The sequence below is a fragment of the Anopheles merus genome, chromosome 2R (assembly GCF_017562075.2).
Source record: "Anopheles merus strain MAF chromosome 2R, AmerM5.1, whole genome shotgun sequence".
Lineage (NCBI taxonomy): Eukaryota > Metazoa > Arthropoda > Insecta > Diptera > Culicidae > Anopheles > Anopheles merus.
The window spans coordinates 18,998,638-19,017,446 of NC_054082.1; the positions used below are offsets into that span (position 1 = coordinate 18,998,638).

The 18,809-nt window shown below is 45.9% G+C and overlaps 1 protein-coding gene across 1 annotated transcript; it reads left to right on the forward strand.

Moving 5' to 3' along the window:
- Positions 1 to 13,798: 13,798 nt before the first annotated feature.
- Positions 13,799 to 16,915, forward strand: LOC121590278. Its single transcript, XM_041909779.1, has one exon. It carries the CDS (start codon positions 13,799 to 13,801, stop codon positions 16,913 to 16,915), a length of 3,117 nt encoding a protein of 1,038 aa, XP_041765713.1.
- The last annotated feature ends 1,894 nt before the right edge of the window (positions 16,916 to 18,809 follow it).

Sequence of the window (18,809 nt, forward strand, 5' to 3'; positions counted from 1 at the left end):
ATCATGTACCCATACCTACCCTGCAACCGATCATGAGCCCGTACCGGTCCTGGATCCAAGTATAAACCCATACTGGTCTTGGAAAGGATACTGAATCGATACAGGACTTGCAACTATACCTATACCTATACCAGTCCTGGAACTACTTATAAATCGACATAAGTCTTGAAACTGAAAGTAAACCCATAAAGGACCTGGAACTGATACTAAACCCATACCGGTCCTGGATCCGATCATGAACCCATACTGATCCAGAAATAGCTCCCGATTTCATTTATTTACATCATCTGTACCTGGAACTGTTACGAATTCGGATTTGGAACGATACTTGGTCTTGGTCGTGGTATCTATTCTGACAATTTAAATTCGGCATATACTTCCAATAATATGCATTGGTGTTAAAAATATGACCCATTTCCTGTTGAACAAGACACACAAAAGCGAGCATGAGCGATTGAGCAGAACAATTGATGTACTGCTGTCCACAGCTTGGCATTGAAACGGGCAGGTAATTTTTTTTTAATCTAAAAAGTAACACCATAAAACTTAAAAAGAAACCTTCATACTGCTGTAGCACTACTGCTGGGCACGGAATATACGTTCCATCCGAGAGCTACTGGGCGTCTCCATTGGTTGGCGTCGACGCCGCCATGGAGACCTGGTTGGCGGCTGAAGTTAAACGAGTTGGGCGAACTCTATTTAACTTCGGCTCCGTCAAATAGTTAAACAACTCTTATCATTCAGCATGAAATGAGAGCAAACAATCTTTTCCAACATATTATAAAATGTTTCCCCAACCAGGGGTGGCGAAGAAGTTGCGAGCGGAGAGAAACTACTATTCCGAATAAAATAAACCCTCATCCAAATCTTGTGAGCAGTGGGGAGCGTAATTTTAAATATATAGGTTTCTGGTTTGCTTGTGTTTGTGTGTGTGTTTTTGTTTAGACTTTCTTTGTGGTGCATTTTTATTTTTATTTGTTATTTGTTTCCCCTCTTTCACAAACTCAGAACTCGGTAGGTCCAGCCCTGACGCGATACTGTTTGTTTGGTAGGATTATACTATTTTTATTTCTTTTTCAGAACTAGCCTATAGGTATGTGTATCTGCTTGTGTGTACCGTAAGCCGGCAAAGTTTTGCATCTTTTTCGGCGTACTTTTTCGCCGTAGGATGCTTCTATTTGTGTGATGATTGTTTGCTTTGCTTTGCTCTTTCATCACTATTCTTATGCAAGCAGCTATAACAGCGCGCGCTCGTGTGTGTGTGTGTTTATGTGTGGTCAGTACATATGATGAACAAACTCAAACTCTATGCCCAAGTCCGTTCTTTTCCCGTAGGTTTTCATAGAGCGCAACGAAAACGGAACCCCAAAAATGTGGTTCCAAGCATGAGCCCAGAAAAAACTATCGCACTTCACTAGAGAGTGGGAACAAAAAAAAAGAAAATGGGAAAAACTTTCACAAAAAGAAAACTAAACCACACAAGTCCCATCCCATGCACCACCTTTTCTTATTTGTTAGATAACGTTTCGGTTATGTACAATTGAGATACCACTCGGAAATCTTTTATTTCGTTTCTGTTTTGTTTCCTTCAATGCGATCCCCAGCATACCGTTACCACATACAACCACCACTAAGGTACGTACAAATAGGGCAAGAATATGTGTTGAAAAAGTAAAAGCACAAACAGTTAAAGTGGTACAAATTTTCACTTCATTTACAATGCGATAAAAAAGGGGTTGCGAAGGGAGGAATGCTTCCCGTTGGGAAAATTTAAAGCTCCATTCGGTGGGTCGGTTGGTCGCTGTAAATGCCGTTAACTGGTGAAAGCTTCTTCCTTGGTACAGTTCAACCCTCCAACTCCATTGGTGAAAGGGGGGGGGGGGGAGGCAAAGAAAGATGAGTCATAGGGGTGTGGAGGAAAGAGTACAAAACCCCGTTTCGCGCTTTATAAACACGGTGTATTGCTGTTTATGAAGGGCTGAAACATCCCATCCGGAAACGAATAATTGAAGTGATGAGGAAAATGGGAAATGTATCCCTGCTCTTCTGTGTATAGCATTGCTTGCACATGTTGTCGCTGTTGCAAGCTTCCTTCTTAAATGGGTCAGCTTATAGAACGGTGAAATGAATGGTGCAGCTGCAAGGGAGGATAATTTACTCCAAGACCGCGTATACATTCCTCTAGCAGTCGAATAAAAGCGTTCTTGTTTGGTATATGGTATGTACTCTCACTACTGAGCGTATTAGTTCCATCGCTATTCTTAGTAGCTTGTAACAGGTAAAAATAAAATGCAAAATAGCTTTGTTTTTCCACGCTGAATAAATAACGCTTCCAAGAGAAAGATAAGCAGCACAAATAGCAAAAAAAACTGGTTTTTCCCCTAGTTATCAATTTTCAATTGTCTATACATTCCCTGCTCGCAACGGTTCACTTGATCCTTGGTCTCCCCGAGTGGCCTTAGTACACAGCAATATTTCTTCGGTCGCTGCGGTGAAAGGTTAGGATCCGTTTGCGACGCTCCACTCAACCGAGCGCTGCAGATAAACGTTTGCATTGCTACAGGTGAGCGCGTTCGTTTGTGATTGCGGGTCTCGCATGTATTATTCACCCCGGGTAGGGTTTGAGCCGTAATGTTGCCCCCCCCCCCAATACACTGCCTTTCCACGATCGATCGAAAGACAATGTTTGCTCTAGCGGCAATTCGAGACGGCAAGGGGCGACAGTAACAACAAAATGAAAAGGAGAACACCGGCAACGGCGGGTAGGGTTAAAGTTACAGATCGGTTCAAGTAACAAATCTTGCGCCTTTCGTATCAACAGCAGCCGGCGTCGGTGTCGTATTATGAGAAGCGACAGTGAGCAAACAGGCATTCGTTGAAACAGGCCTCTCCCTTTCACAGGCTCTCCCAGTACAGAAACCCTCCAGTACACTCCGGTGAGTCTGCACGTTTACGTTACATTTTATGGTTTCCTTTTTTTTTGCAGTATTCCAATACACGCTGCCGTGCATATACCGTGCCCGTTTGCATGAACGGGGTAGTCGTTTTTCTGCCTCAGCAGGGTAGGTTTGTTTTTCTCTCTGCCCAGCTCTCTTCCACCACAAAAAAGCTCCACAGCTTTTGTGTGACCTTTACGTTGGCAGTGTCCCCGGTTACCTTCGATGTTGCTTCTCGCTGCTTTCGGTTACCGTGTGACGTTGGGAAATGAAGCAAAAATGGTTACTTGGCAGGGTGTACTAGTGGTGCCTATTCCGTTTTCCTCGCCAGGTCACCCCGTCCCAAGGGGTAAACAGATACCTAACCGGTGAAGGAAGACTTCGGTCGCCCCATCTTTGGCGCTACCAATCGTAACCGAATGTTGCCGAGCGTCCCGGTGTGGTGTATCGTTTGCAACGCGACGCGTTTGCTTAGGGCTACCGCTGGGCAAATGTTTGAGCAGGTTTAGCGACAACGCTGTGGGTTGTGGAGTGGTGTGGATTAAATGAAAAAGCTACACATTTCTTGTACGATTCTCGGGAGTGTTTAAAGTAGCGATCTCCTTTGGGAACTTGTGTTTTGCTTATTTACATTTCGATTAAAACAGATGACTATTGTTGTAGTCTGACGTGGTTGTTATCGAGTCATTGAAGGATAAAAATTTAAACTCCACCAGGTCTAGTGTACTTGTGTACTGGGCAGCCAAGCCTTCTTATGCCAAGTACAAAAATTAATTTTTAACATTTAAAATGCTAAATTTATCATCATTCCTCTGCTACAGTTTCATCGTTGCCGGCTTGCGAGTAAACGATCCTCGTACGAAGTGGGCTAAGTCTTTCTGGCCGGTTCCTTTCACTCATGTCAGCTTTTCTGCCAATCAAACAATTTTACGTTACATTTAAACTGTAATTTCAGACATCTTTTTTGTTAAATTCACAAGCAAAGCAGCTCGATTTGATTTACTTTTTCTTATGCCCATTTATACCCCCGAAATGGGACCGTCATGGCACAGCTACAGCCTTTTCCACAGGTGCTTTACCCATGGCTTTGCTGTGTCCGTTTGGGTGGGCAACAATACGTACCATAGCAATATGAAACGAACAAATCGACAAGGTGAATGGGAGTTTGCATTTGTAACCGTTTGCCAGGTGCCAGTTTGATACAGTGCGGCACTAAAACGCCATTTTAAAGGTGTAACAAATTGCTATAATAATAACAGTTTGTCATTGCATTACTTCTCGTTGCAGGTGCTTAGTGAGTAATATTAAAAGAAAAAATAAACATAAACAATGGTTAAACAAGCGTGGTTTCCATTACAGTGGATTGAATTTTAGAGCAAAAACTATCATGAAAGCATAAAAGATGCGAATAAACTTAATGAAAAATTGAATGTGAGCTACAACATGCAGCACAATTGAGCAAGTTGTTCTCATTACAGGGTTTCCCACGATTTATTGGCCGGTTCCCATCAATTTTTGTTGGGTTCCCATATTTTTTTGGTGCGTTCCCACCATTTTTTTGGTTGTTTCCCAGATTTGTTTGGTCCAATTGTATTGATATCCAATCGGAAAATACCAATAAATTATGGGAACGAATCAAAAATCCATGGGATACGACCAAAAAAACGTGGGAACGCACCAACAAATCATGGAAACTGACCAATAAATCGTAGGAAATCCTGTATGAGTCCAATGACTTTTCAACATTGTCAATTGTTTGTCATGACAAGTTTTTATTGATTGAAAGTGCAGCTTACCATGTTGAATTAGCTTCAGAAACTATGCAGAACGCTACCAAAGGTGTAGTTTCTACACGTTTTTTGTTGTTGTTAATAATTTAGCCAAAGTGCCATATGTTTAAAAGCTTCATCTTCAACTTTCTACTTGAGAAAAAGCTTTTAAAGCGATTTTTTGCATATTTTAAACAAATGAAAATTAAAAAAATGTGTTTTTTTTTCTTCATATCAAACTTTACCACGGCCAACAAACTCTGACCTAATATTGCAGTTTCGTGCAACTTTACACCCATTTCCTACCGCACCCGGTATATGGGATTTTTCGGGCAAAGCAAACAAACAAAACAATGTACAAAAAGTTAGTCAACACCCATCGTTAGCCCGAAAACAATCTTAATATTAATCAACCTTTTCTCACCTATATCCATCAGGCGGGTCAATTTGCTCCCCATTCTTTAATATTTAAAATACTAATTTAAGCCACTGTGAAACAAACGGTGGCTGAGTATGTATTTCACTTTGTCGTACTCGTATGCCTGACAGCGCTCGAAATGGCTACATTACACAGCGTGTACTATAGTATCTACCATTGCTTTGAAAAGCTTTAAAAGCATAACGGGAGAAAAAAGGACTCCTCTTGATCGTTTGCAAGGTGCAAATGCGATAGTGTAATCCTCGTCTCGTTCGATCTTTTCCCCGGTGTGTTTCTTGCAAAGCAAGCTTTCACTTAAATACAAGGCGCGTGAGCACATGGGCACAGCTAACCCTAAAATGAAGAAGGAATGTATTTATTCGACGAAAAAAACTCTACCGGCAGCACCTTAAAAATGGGGCCGAAAAAGAACAACGAACAAACCAGTAATAAAACCATCGAGCAAACGCGCAAACCGAAAACTTTAGCTGTGCCCATTTGCTAAATTAAAAAGTAACCAGTTAACCGCGCTAGGAATCGCGCCAGTTTGGAAGGGCTTGCGAAGGAAGGGTTGCGGATGTGCGAACGGAAGGGTTCGCCGTAAGCAGCGGTGCGCATCAGCATCCGAGCCAAAGTCCTAGCCCGTGTCCGTGATGTGGTAGAACTTTTCGTGCAAAACTCACATCTCGCCCTTTATATTACGCTTTTTTCCAACTTTTTTGTGTGTAGCATACAACCGATGCTGCTGTTACGCCACGGCTGTTGTTAGCAAATGGCCGTTCAATGGTCAAACCCCGTGAACCATTATTTTACTTCCACCTTGCTCGTTTTCTAGTTGGATACAAGCAAAAAAAAAAATCCACCCATCTCAACGCGACTTGAGGCGGGAGCGTGTGGGGTAGTTTGCTCCACTGCCTGCAACCGGTTTGGGTTTCGCTCCTTCCCGCCGAGAGTGCAATAATCCATTATTGTTCCATTTTCTCCCGGGAATTCCGATGGGTTAACCGCAACCAAATGGATTTTCGACGAGGCGCTAACTCCTCCGTTGCGTTGCGGGTCCTCTTGGTTCGTGTTCGTGGCTGGTTGAGCGGGCGCCCACCATTCCAAACGATGCTGCAGCTCCCGGAAATGGAGTGCAGCATGATTGGGCTGCACTCGCGCACCATGATGCACTTGGCCTGTTCTGTTAGATGCACTGCCCACGCCGTAAGCAAGAAAGGTTGATTGTAAGATGCTCTGGTTCGAGCGACTGGTGGCGCGGCTGGTTCATTTTTCACCGCCACCGTCGACCAAACGATGGTCGCAGCGGTCAATAATCACGACACCATGACGAAAAGGGAGCCGTATAGTTCGCTTTCGGGTTTCGTTAGTCAGCGGAAAAGTGGGCAAAAACGAGCGTGTGAGCGTTTGTTATCAACGGTGAAGGTCACATCATTCTTACCGCACCGCATTCCAGCCGTTGGCCTAGCTGTTGGTCAGCTGCCCGGTTTTGGTGTGTTGCGTTTGCACACTCTATTCAGCTAATGGACTCCGAACAGTGTGTGTGTGCGTGTGTGCGGGAGTCAAAATATTCTTACACCCGTGACGGTTACCCGATGCAAAAGGATGGAAAGATGATGGTCGGTTGTAAGATTCATTCGGCAGTCAAATTTCGATGATGCAAGCATGTGGTGCAAGTGCCCGTTGGCGAGCAATTGAGCTCCCATTCCCATTAGTGGATGCATTATGATGGCAGATCAATCAGTTCAATGCATGTTCGTGCTGGTCCAGGCATAACGAACGAAGTGGAGCTCAACCCAACCCTATCCAAGTTGCTAAAGTGATGTATCACATGCTAGCGCGATATTTCTTTCGAAATGAGGGGCATGTTTTGGGGCCACATTTGGCATTGGTTTTAAGTAAAGTGATTGCTAATTGAGGGTTTCCCTAAGATTGACAATTGAATGTGTATTAAAGATTTCAACGTATCATTGTGTGTGTGCGTGTGTTTTAAAGTAAAACCAACGTTGTTTTACGATAGCTTATGATGGACAAGATTCTCGGAAGAACCCGCATATAAAGAGATGGTGCAACAGTTAAGTTTGCTTGGAGGGCACATTAATTTATTCATTCGATAGCATACCCGGACGCCAGATCATATTAAGCGCATTTAGCACGGGAACGGTTCTATTCCTGTGTTTTTCTGGGAACAGCTCCTAGGAACAACGCGTGCACATGTTGCGCTCTCCATCAACGTGGTTGAGCGCTTGTTCGCAACATTGGCAACTTTGCGCATTGGAAGTGGAAGTTAGGCACTATGCTGTGGGCCAAACTTGCATGGAAACGGCCGATTTTGGCGAATTGATGAGGCTTTACGGGTGGTTTTGGGGGTTCGAGCGTGTTTCCGCGTGTACGCTACCTGGTGAGTGATTGGAGCGGCTCAGTGTTTCGAGGTAATGGAAATGTTGATGTGAAATTTGCCTGAAATTTCGTAGATCCTGAAGCAACTGACACAGCACCAGGAGCAGTATCATGGCACCCGTTCGCTTCGCGTAACACTTCAGCCACGTCCATGTTTCGTAGCTTCAGCATGGTGGCTGATAAGCTTGACTGCGATAGCCACAGCTGAACCCGCGTGTAACGTTTAGCACACTCAGTTCGATTAACTCGAAGAAAACAGTTTCGATCTTTCGAATCTTCAAATCTTTAGAGCAAATGTACATATTTATATATGGAATGATATCGGTCTTTTAAAGGATAGTAATATGCTATTAAAGGATTCATATATGCTCACTTCTACGGGGTTTTCCATTACAATCTAGACCTTGAAGAGTAACCAAAAAACGATTTAACAATGTTGGACATCCCAATTGCTTACTGTTTTTTTATAAATCGGTTCCACTCAACGCAGAATGAAGGTAACGTTTGTAAAGTTGCCTGCACTGCAATAAAACCGTCCAGCCAACGAACGATCATATACTTTTGCTCTTCTTACGCCAAACCCGACAACCACTTGCTTGGTAGAGATTTTAGATTGCCGTCTGATCCACGGTGACACTTTCGGCTATCCTGCCGGTGAGGGGGGCTGTCGCTTGTCCCGCAAGCCGCTCCCAAATGGTCCCAGGCAAACGACAACTTCCCCACACTTACCAGAACCCTTTCCTCCCTCACTACTCCACCATTCTAGCATTCGTTTTATACGGACTCCGATTAGACAGAGGCGTAAAAGGCACACAAACAAGGGAATGCCATTTTTTAGCTTGCTTCATCCCGAGCGTGTGTCCTTTAATTTTTTTTGGTTTGGTTTGTCCCTTTGCTTTCACGCGATGGCTGACCATGGTCATGTTAGTTTGACAATAAAATCCCCATGTTTATTTCACCATTAGGCATTGAGCGCAGTGACATCGGCTTCCCTTTTCTCCCATCGGGGTGGTTGGGAAGGGCGTACTGGCCGCTTCGAATCCGGCGCCACTTGTTTAAGGTTGGGTTCCTGGTTTCGAGTCGAGGACAATGCTTCCCCGCTCCGCTTCGGTCGCACCGAGTTTATCTGGAGGTGCTGTAAGTTATGCCATTACCCTGCCCGACCGACCGACCGCCAACGGTGCTTTCTTTTTCGTTTGCAGGAAATCAAGTAAAAACGAACGATACTTTCCACCCGGATGAATCTGACGCTGACGGAGAGAACGTGCGAATGAGTGTAAGAGTAGAGCTGTGGCTGTGCATGTGTGCAGCCACATGTGGTGAATGGTTTCGATGGATCCTCTCGGTTCTGGGCCGTGCACACACTGTCCTTCGGTACGGTTTAGCTTCTGAGCCCGATCGGGTCCGTGTGCGCGGCGGTTTTTTTTTTTTTTTGCTGCACGATGACCATTGGGCAGCACCGTTTATCATGCCATTTATGGAGCTAATAATTTCCCCCCCCCGTCTTCCCTTTGCAGGTTCCCGAGGTGTACAGGCCCTTCTTACATGGCTGTAAATTCCGACGTGCAACGTGTTTGTCGTTTTCCGCCCTCGTGTGCCCTTGTGTCGGCTTCGTCGTTTGGTGCAGCATCGCAATGGATTTGTTGCTATCGCTGCAGACAGTTACATTTTATTTCCAGGCTTCTGGTGAGTGTTTTTCTTGTACGCTTTTGTCTGGTGCCTACGGCAGCTCACAGAGTAACCAGTGTAGTGCTGCAAGTGTTTGAATTTTCCCGTCTCGCCGCTTACAGCATCGTGTTTATTTTCATTCTCCTTATCTTTCAACGCTGTAGGCTGTGTTAAATCGCTTCTTTACTGTACGATGCAAGTCATCGGCCTTTTCTGTCTATCTCCTTAAGAGACTTAGTTCATCACTTGTAGCACGTAGATTTATGTAGTTTATTGTTGATGATAAAACAGGGTTTAAAATGATCGGTATCCAGTGTGATGTTTCAATTATCCGTCCGGTATTGCAACAACATTGAAGATAAGGAGAGTAGGTATTTTGACAAACGTATGCATTGTTTATGAAACGAACCAGTCAATCGTGCTTGACTTATTTGAAGCATATCCGCTGAGACAGATGTGAGTTTTTACCTATTTAGTTGCTAGTTGTTTTATCGTTGTACTTCAAGGACGCGTTACAAGTACCAATGGATATCGAGTTTTTGTTTGGTCAGGATGATAAGGGTAATTTAAATTCGCACAATATGGAACGAACCACAACGAAACCGGGATGATCCTCGGATGCACTCTTGAAAAGAACTGTAAAGCAAAGAGAATGATCCATTGCAAACTGGGAAACGTGATAAAGCTGCTCCTTCGTGGAAGCAATTCCGAGCAGGTTAGATGTACAACATTCTATTCCTACGTGGAAGCTTACGACCAAAGCTCTTACACCTATCCTTATCAGCGATACGGTCGAAAGCGAACCTGCGCTTCACGTTTCGCAGAACTGTCGTACTACTACTTCGCATTTGCTAAGAGTACAGGTTAGAATTGTTTCCCTCCGTCCCATGGCGTGTAACGTGCTTCCTAGAAGGCTGTTCGATTATTGAAGCGACCGATTTGCGGTACTCGTTTGATTTTACATAAGTCTATCATGTACTTTTGCCTTTCTGTTCTAAGTTTGCCGTTGCACTTCAGTTTCATGGGGCCCTTTTTTCTATTCATGAGTTTTGAATCTTTTTTATGTTGAATTTCATTAGCAAAAGAACAAGTTATTTTTGAAATTTGTTACTGTCTTTTTACAATCGTGCTAGCATACAGTTTTGCTCCCAGTTCTCTTAAATAAACGACAAAAGGCCGGACAAACGATTAGCCATCGTACCAGCGCCCTTTTTTGAGCGTCACTTTATAGCCAATTTCATGCAAATGACTTTCCCACCCTTCCTCCCTTTCCCCCCTGAGTTAAGGGAAGACAAACATCGAACGTCAAACAATGGGGGCGTTAGCCAGCATACCGTCCCCCCTAATCGATATTAACAACCTGCGTCGGTTCACTGAACTGTGCTCGGCGATGCAAAAACACAACAACAAAGCAACAAAAAGAAACTTGCTTGCTTCCCTCCAGCTTTGCTATCAATTTAACTATCAAATGCACCCCGACAGCACACCACGCTCAGAGGCAGTGCGTGATGAAAGATGAATCTTTCAACGTTTCAACGAAGACCACCCGGCCCGCCCGACGTTGGAGGGACGCGATGCAAGTGCAGAAACAACGATAAATCATCGGTAGTGTGTAGGTATTGTGCCCATCCCCGTCCACCGGGGTGGAGGGCGGTGTGGGAAGACGAAGAGTTGGAGGAAGCGGGACGGAGCTTTGTGGTTTGAGCTTTGGGAAAGTGAAGGACGGGAAAATGAAAACTTGCTCACCGGTTTCCATTCATTTTACAGACAATTTATTTTCGCCATAGCTCATCAACCGTGCGTTACCTGTGCGTGGAACGTGCGCGGTTGAAGCATAACGGGAGGGTAAGTGAGCTTCTTGCCAAACACTCCACCATCCGGTGTGCGCCGGGTGGAGCTGGACCGGGAGTTTGATCGCTAAGATCCTACCATCCCTTGTGGTACCTGCTGGCGGAGCGGGGTAGTAAAAAGTTGAAGGAGAAATAAAATGATACAACAGCACACAACTTTACTGCTGCTTACAGTCGTAGTGCCAGCCCGCCAGACCGTCTCCTGGGATCGGGGTTCTGGGAGTGTTGGAATATTTTAAATAAAGATTACACTGCACAATGCTCGCCGGCGTCGAATTGCCGTGGCGCAGCAAACGGCAGAAGAGCGGTGTGAAAGTTTTTAATCAAATTTAACTCGTTTTCTTATTAAAACAAATCATTGAAAGACAGACAGTGACAGGAGCGGGCGGGCTGCCGAGCTGCCCGATTGCACGAGCCAAGTCATTTTCTGCGCGGAAGCAATTTTTGCTAAAGCTTTTGCACAGCGGAAAGTAGCATCAAAGTGGGTTTGCTTGAGCCATAGAGCCGTTGCCATCGGGTTGAGGAGTTTGATTGGTCGTCCGGGCGCTCAGTTTGGGGACACAGAGCAGTGAAACATAAATATGTTTGCTTTTTACTTAAATAGTTGGATGAAGTTTTGGGTGCAGTTTGTTTGTAAATTATTTATTATTAAAATAATATCTTTTGAAAAGTTTTGCATGCTTTTGGCCCGTCGTACGGATCGGTAACTAAAAGTGTTTGTATCCATTAAATAAAATGCTAGACATACTGCTGGATAGCTTGATGCTGAACTTTACTTTGAAGTCTAGATGTCCACTAGAGGGGCGGTCCCGTGGTACAGTCGTCAACGCGAACGACTCAATAACGTGCCCGTCATGGTTTCAAACCTAGAATAGACCGTCCCCCCGTAGCGATAATTGACTATCCAGCTACAATGGTAATGAATTATGTTTCGAAAGCCTGTATAGGCTGGCATGTCCGCGTAGGACGTTACGCCAAATAGAAGAAGAAGCGGAAGATGTCTTCTATGTTTATTACGTTTTTGTTTGAGTTATGTACTGACTTATCTTTAACGTTTTAAAGAGCATTTTGGTATAAACAGCTAATAATTTTATTTTCTTAATTTTGGTATCTTTTCGACAAAATCATAGAACAAATTCAATCTGAAAACGTAACGAGTAGCTTGAATACATAAATTCTACACCTCTCGCAATTTGTAGAGAAATTAAAGCTTAAAAATGGGCTCGTTTAATATTACTCTCAGCATTGAGTTTTAATATATAATTACAATTTATTAGTTCAACTTAACCTACGTTTAATCTAATTTATTCTAACCTAACTTAAACCTAACGAAAAAACTTTTAATATTGAGTAGAAAAAATAACGTAGTCGCACGAGAATCGGAGAAGAAAGAGATCGAGCTGAGTCGTTTCAACAAGCACGAAACTGTTAATGGCTTTGACCGTAGTGCCAGTTTGCTAGCTATAAATATGTATTTTATTGTCTTAATTGATTATTGTTTAATATTGTTTTTTTTATGGTAAAAGGATAACGCATAAATGCAAGTCTTTGATCAGCAGCAGGCATTAGTAGTTAGTGTTGGATTTTGAGATAGGCAGAACACACCCGCGAGTTAGGCAAAGAATTAACAACGCCTATGCATAGGCAACACGCATTACATGTATTTTCCCATTAGACAGAATTCCCATTTAGACCAGTTCAATCCCAAAGAATCCAGGGATATAGCCAACTTAACAGGATTTAAACAGGAAAATGTATGTATCGCTAACGGAGCACGTCGGCTCCTGATAAGAACCCCCCAGAAATCACCAATAAATCAAGTTAGAATTCCAGTATTAATTACTAAGTTCTCTCTTCAACTTTTTGATGAGCATTGCTCTTTTAGAGAAATTCGACTTTCTATAAGAGTGGCAAGACCGCGGTAGGAAATTCCGTAGTTAGTGAAGCGGAGTTTTCCTTCGAGGTGCCAGCCTTTTTAAAGGCTTTTGCTCGGGAGTTCTGCTCCCACGAAATACAGTCCACACGACGGAGTAGGCCGTAGCAACCTACATTTTGGTCCTTCGAACCGGATTACGCAACCAGAAGCGTTCATCCTTGGTAATCGGACGGATTGCATCTTCGGCAACAAGGGTTGCATCTTCAGCGGACAACCGAGCGGGTTGGTCCCATCCTCGGCAATCGGACGGATTGCATCTTCGGCAACAAGGGTTGCATCTTCGACGGACAACCGGGCGGGTTGGTCCCATCCTCGGCAATCGGACGGATTGCATCTTCGGCAACAAGGGTTGCATCTTCGATGGACAACCGGGCGGGTTGGTCCCATCCTCGGCAATCGGACGGATTGCATCTTCGACAACAAGGGTTGCATCTTCGACGGACAACCGGGCGGGTTGGTCCCATCCTCGGCAATCGGACGGATTGCATTCTTCGGCAACAAGGGTTGCACCTTCAGCGGACAACCGGGCAGGTTGGTCCCATCCTCGGCAATCGGACGGATTGCATTCTTCGGCAACAAGGGTTGCATCTTCGACGGACAACCGGGCGGGTTGGTCCCATCCTCGGCAATCGGACGGATTGCATTCTTCGGCAACAAGGGTTGCATCTTCAGCGGACAACCGGGCTGGTTGATTTCATCTTTGACGGACACCCAGGCGGGTTGGTCCCATCCTCGACGGACACCCAGGCAGGTTGGTCCTACTTCAAGTACATCAAAAACAACAGCGATCATCGTCAATACGTGGAGATTAGACTTGCCAAATGTCAGTCTCACGTGCACCTCCTGTAGAAGAAGAAGACCAGCAAATCATCGAAGAGCAGGAAGGCATCGAAATGGCACAAACCAATGGTCAAGAAAGACGTGAAGCGTCGCAGCCAAACTCTTCAAAGTACATCCAAAGTCTACGCGCCAAACACAAAGGCTTATTCCGCAAGCTGGCAAACATAAACACCGAACAGAAAGACGACAGCATATCTCAAGTCCAACGAGGTATGCTGGAAGAACTGAAAGCGGTGCAGAGCCATGTCATGGATTTAATCCTCGAAGAATTGCCAGATGACGTAGACGAAGATTTGGCAAAAGACGAAGCATTCCACTCACTATATGCTTCTAAGGCAGCAAGGTTGGTCGTAATCGACAAAAAGCCATCGTCAGCTACAACACCTCCTGAAGTTGCATCATCATCGGTCTCCATTCAGCATCATCTCAACATCCCAATGCCGACTTTTGATGGTCTATACGAACACTGGCCAACGTTCAAGGCCATGTTCTTAGACATCATGAAGCGGACTAATGACTCGGATGCAGTAAAACTTCACCATCTCAACAAAGCGCTGCAAGGGAAAGCAGCTGGCATCCTGAACACGTCCATTCTGAATGGCAACAACTTCCAGGCGGCTTGGGACGTCTTGGAGAGGCGTTTTGAGAATCCTCGGCTGATTGTCGACAAGCACATCGCAGGATTGCTTCAGCTGAAGCATGCACCCCGAGAATCTGCAAAGGACCTGCGGAAGCTAGCGGAGACGTGCAAGAGTCATGTGGATGGCTTAGTGTTTATGAAGCAGACTATCGACAGTACCAGCAACCTCATCATCACACATCTTCTCAGCTCATGTATGGACGCTGACACAAGGAAAGCATGGGAGAGTTCGTTGGAACATGGAGAGTTTCCGGATCTCTTCAAAACTCTCGATTTCATCAATCGTCAATGTGAGGTGCTCGAAAGCTGCACGCCAGAGACGTCACGGAAATCAACAAGCACCAAAGCTTTCACCTCCACCACAGCTGCCAATCCATCGTGTGTTCTGTGCCAGCAGCATCATACTCTTCAGAACTGTCCAACCTTCATCGCGATGTCCGTAGTGCAGAGGAAAAGTAAAGTACAGTCATTGAAACGCTGTTTCAATTGCCTCAGCGCTGGACACCCGGTTTCGCAGTGCCGATCGAAATGGACGTGCCGTATCTGCAAGAAACGTCATCATCATCTACTTCATGGGGAGCAGCTTCCAGCAGCACCATCTCTTCAGCCTCCAGACGCCGCTGCAACATCTCATCAGCTTCCAGTCGATGCAGCTCAACCAACATTCATCGGGGCATCGATGACTTCATTGACGACAGCAGTGCCATCCACAGTGCTATTGTCAACAGTAGTGCTCAACATCACCGATCGTGCCGGAGTTAGCCATCCAGCAAGAGCTCTCTTGGATAGCGGAGCTCAATCCAACTTCATCACCGGCAGATTGGCACAGTTCCTGGAATTGCCGCGGAAGCTAATCAATCTTCCGCTATCAGGTATTGGTGGCAGTACAAGATCGAATGTGCGACATTCCATCGAAACCACCATCCATTCTCGATGCTCGAGCTATACTGCATCATTGGAGTTGCTTGTGCTACCGAAGCTGTCAGCAGACATACCAACTCAACCGATTGATGTCAGCCATTGGAAGATACCTGAAACCTGCATCTTGGCTGATCCATCCTTCAATCGGCCAGGAACCATTGACATCATCTTGGGAGCAACACACTTCTTCGAGATCCTGAGGACCGGACGACTCTCCCTGAGTGACAACATGCCAACCATTCAGGAAACTGAATTTGGTTGGGTAGTCAGTGGCAGTGCTACCATCACCGAACCCATGTCTCCAGTAATGTGTGCGGTGGCAACACACACGAACGAGTTGGACAACCTGATGAAGCAGTTTTTCGCCATCGAAGACCTGAGCAACACACCGAGCTGGAGCATCGAAGAACGAGCCTGTGAGGATCACTACACTGCAACCACCACACGAGAAGAGGATGGCAGGTACATGGTTCAGCTTCCACGCAAGCCAGAAATGATTGGCAAGCTGGGCGATTCAAAGACTATCGCACTTCGACGGTTCCTAGCGATAGAACGTCGACTTCAACGAGAACCCGACACCCAACGTGCCTATGTGGACTTCATGGAAGAGTACCTTCGCTTAGGCCATATGAGCAAGGTGGCAGCTTCTTCAAAGAACGATGAATCGTTTTATCTACCACATCATCCGGTCTTCAAAACCGACAGCACCACGACGAAGTGTCGAGTGGTGTTTGACGCATCGAGCAAATCTTCAACGGGTGTGTCTTTGAACGACACACTAATGGTCGGACCGACAATTCAACAAGATGCCACTTCTATTTTGCTGCGGTTCCGAACTCAACCAGTCGCCCTTACCGCTGACGTCACCAAAATGTACCGGCAGGTTTGGATTCATCCAAAGGACCGATCACTGCAACGCATCATTTGGCGAAGTTCACCCAACGATCCGATTCAGGAGTACGAGCTCAACACGGTAACATATGGGACAGCATCCGCTCCATTCCTGGCAGTGCGTTCGTTGCAACAAATCGTAGCGGACCATGGAGGAGAGTTTCCAGTCGCCGCAGAACGTTCCTGTGACTTCTACGTAGATGACTTCGTTTCCGGCGGGCAATCATCTGAAGCGGCGCAGATGCTGCAGCTGCAAACTGAGCAACTCTACGCTAGTGCAGGATTCGAGCTGCGGAAGTGGGCGTCCAGCGACCCATCAGTACTTCAGAACGTGAACCAGGAGAAATTAGCATCCAGCCTTTATGCTACCAGTGGATCGAAGGGACTTCTCGCCACCCTCGGTTTGATTTGGGACCCAGCATCTGACACGTTGCAGTTTAAAATCAACACCCCATACGTGATTGGGGCAATCACCAAGAGAAAGGTGCTATCGTGCATCGCCAGGATCTATGATCCTTTGGGCATCGTCGATCCCGTAAAAGCCATGGCCAAGCAGTTCCTCCAACGCATCTGGACCCTACAAACGGAGCAGCAACAGCCCTGGGGATGGGATGACGAGTTGCCACATCATCTACAAGGAGAATGAATCAACTTCCACAACCAGTTGATACATTTACAAAATCTACACATTCCTCGTGTAGCCATCAGGCCCGATTCGACATCAAGCCAGTTCCATTTTTTCTGCGATGCATCGGAAAAGGGATATGGCGCATGCTGCTACATCAGAAGCCGAGATGACAAAGGGAACATCACGATGCAACTGTACGCGTCAAAAACTAAGGTGACACCGATAAATAGCAAACACTCCATTGCTCGAATGGAATTGTGCGCTGCACAATTGGCCAGCTTGCTCTATGATCGGGTCAGATTAGCGGTCAAGCTCTCGTCTCCTGCAACTTTCTGGACGGATTCCATGACCGTAGTTCATTGGTTACGAGCATCGCCAAATTGCTGGAAACCATTCGTCGCCAATCGCGTCTCCCAAGTGCAACACTTGACCCAAGGAAGTGTTTGGCGGCACATCCCCGGAGTCGACAATCCAGCGGACTTAGCATCGCGTGGTTGCTTGAGCAAGGACCTTCTAGACAATCCGCTATGGTGGCAGGGTCCTTCCTGGATTTGTCTACCCGAGGACCAGTGGCCTGAATCACCATTACCATCATCATGTGAAGCAGCAGCAGCAGAGCAGCGAGTCACCACAGTAGCTTGTCCAGTTACAGAAAAACCACCACATCGCATCTTTACGCTATACTCATCATTCTCCAGGCTTCGAAGGATTGTGGCATATTGGGTGCAATACTTCAACAGGCGCTTCAAGCGTCGACAGTACGCGGGTATTGGACTTACAACCCAAGACCTACGGGAGGCTGAGGAAGTATTGTGTCGGCTGGCACAGCAGGACCAATTTGAGCATGAAATAAAGGCTCTTCAACATAACAAGCCGATACCTTCATCATCAAAGCTGAAATGGCTGCATCCGCAGCTAGGAGCAAACGGCATCATTCGCGTTGGAGGACGTCTATCCAATGCACCTCTACTAGAAGACACCAAGCATCCGATTTTGGTTCCCAACAACCATCCACTGGCGGAGTTATTAATGGACCACTTTCACAAAACTCGACTCCATGCGGGGCCACAACTGATGCTGAGCAACAGTCGCCAACGATATTGGATCATTGGTGGCAGGAACATAGCCCGACGTGTATATCATCACTGCATCACCTGTTTCCGAGCGAAACCTTCATCTTCAGAGACGCTAATGGCAGATCTACCATCAAGCAGAGTGACACCTCGTCGACCCTTTTCAATCACTGGGATTGATTATTGTGGTCCAGTATTCGTCAAGGGACCACATCGAAGGGCCGCTGCTACAAAGGCTTATGTAGCAATATTCGTTTGCTTCATAACACGAGCTATTCACATTGAGCTCGTGTCGGATCTCACCACAGAGGCGTTTTTATCAGCATTACGCCGTTTCGTCGCTCGTCGCGGACTTCCCGAGGAGTTGCATTCGGACAATGCAACGAACTTCAAAGGAGCCAACAATCAGCTGAATGAGCTGTACAGACTTCTGCGAACACCTGAACACCAACAAGGCATGCAGAGTTGGACGCTGGAAAGGCAGATCATCTGGAAATTTATACCACCACGCGCGCCTCATTTTGGCGGGATTTGGGAGGCAGCTGTGCGCTCGATGAAGCACCACCTGGTTCGAGTTCTGGGAAACACCACTCTATCTTTTGAAGATATGACGACGTTATTGGCTGAGATCGAGTGTTGCTTGAATTCTCGTCCTCTCACCCCGATGACGGAGGATCCATCCGACGCAACAGCCCTTACCCCAGGCCATTTTTTGGTTGGGTCACATCTGCAGAAGGTTCCAGACGCCGAAACGACGACCGTTCCTGAAAACAGACTTACTCACTGGCGCCTCATACAACAGCTAAAACGCCATTTTTGGACAAGATGGTCCAGGGAAT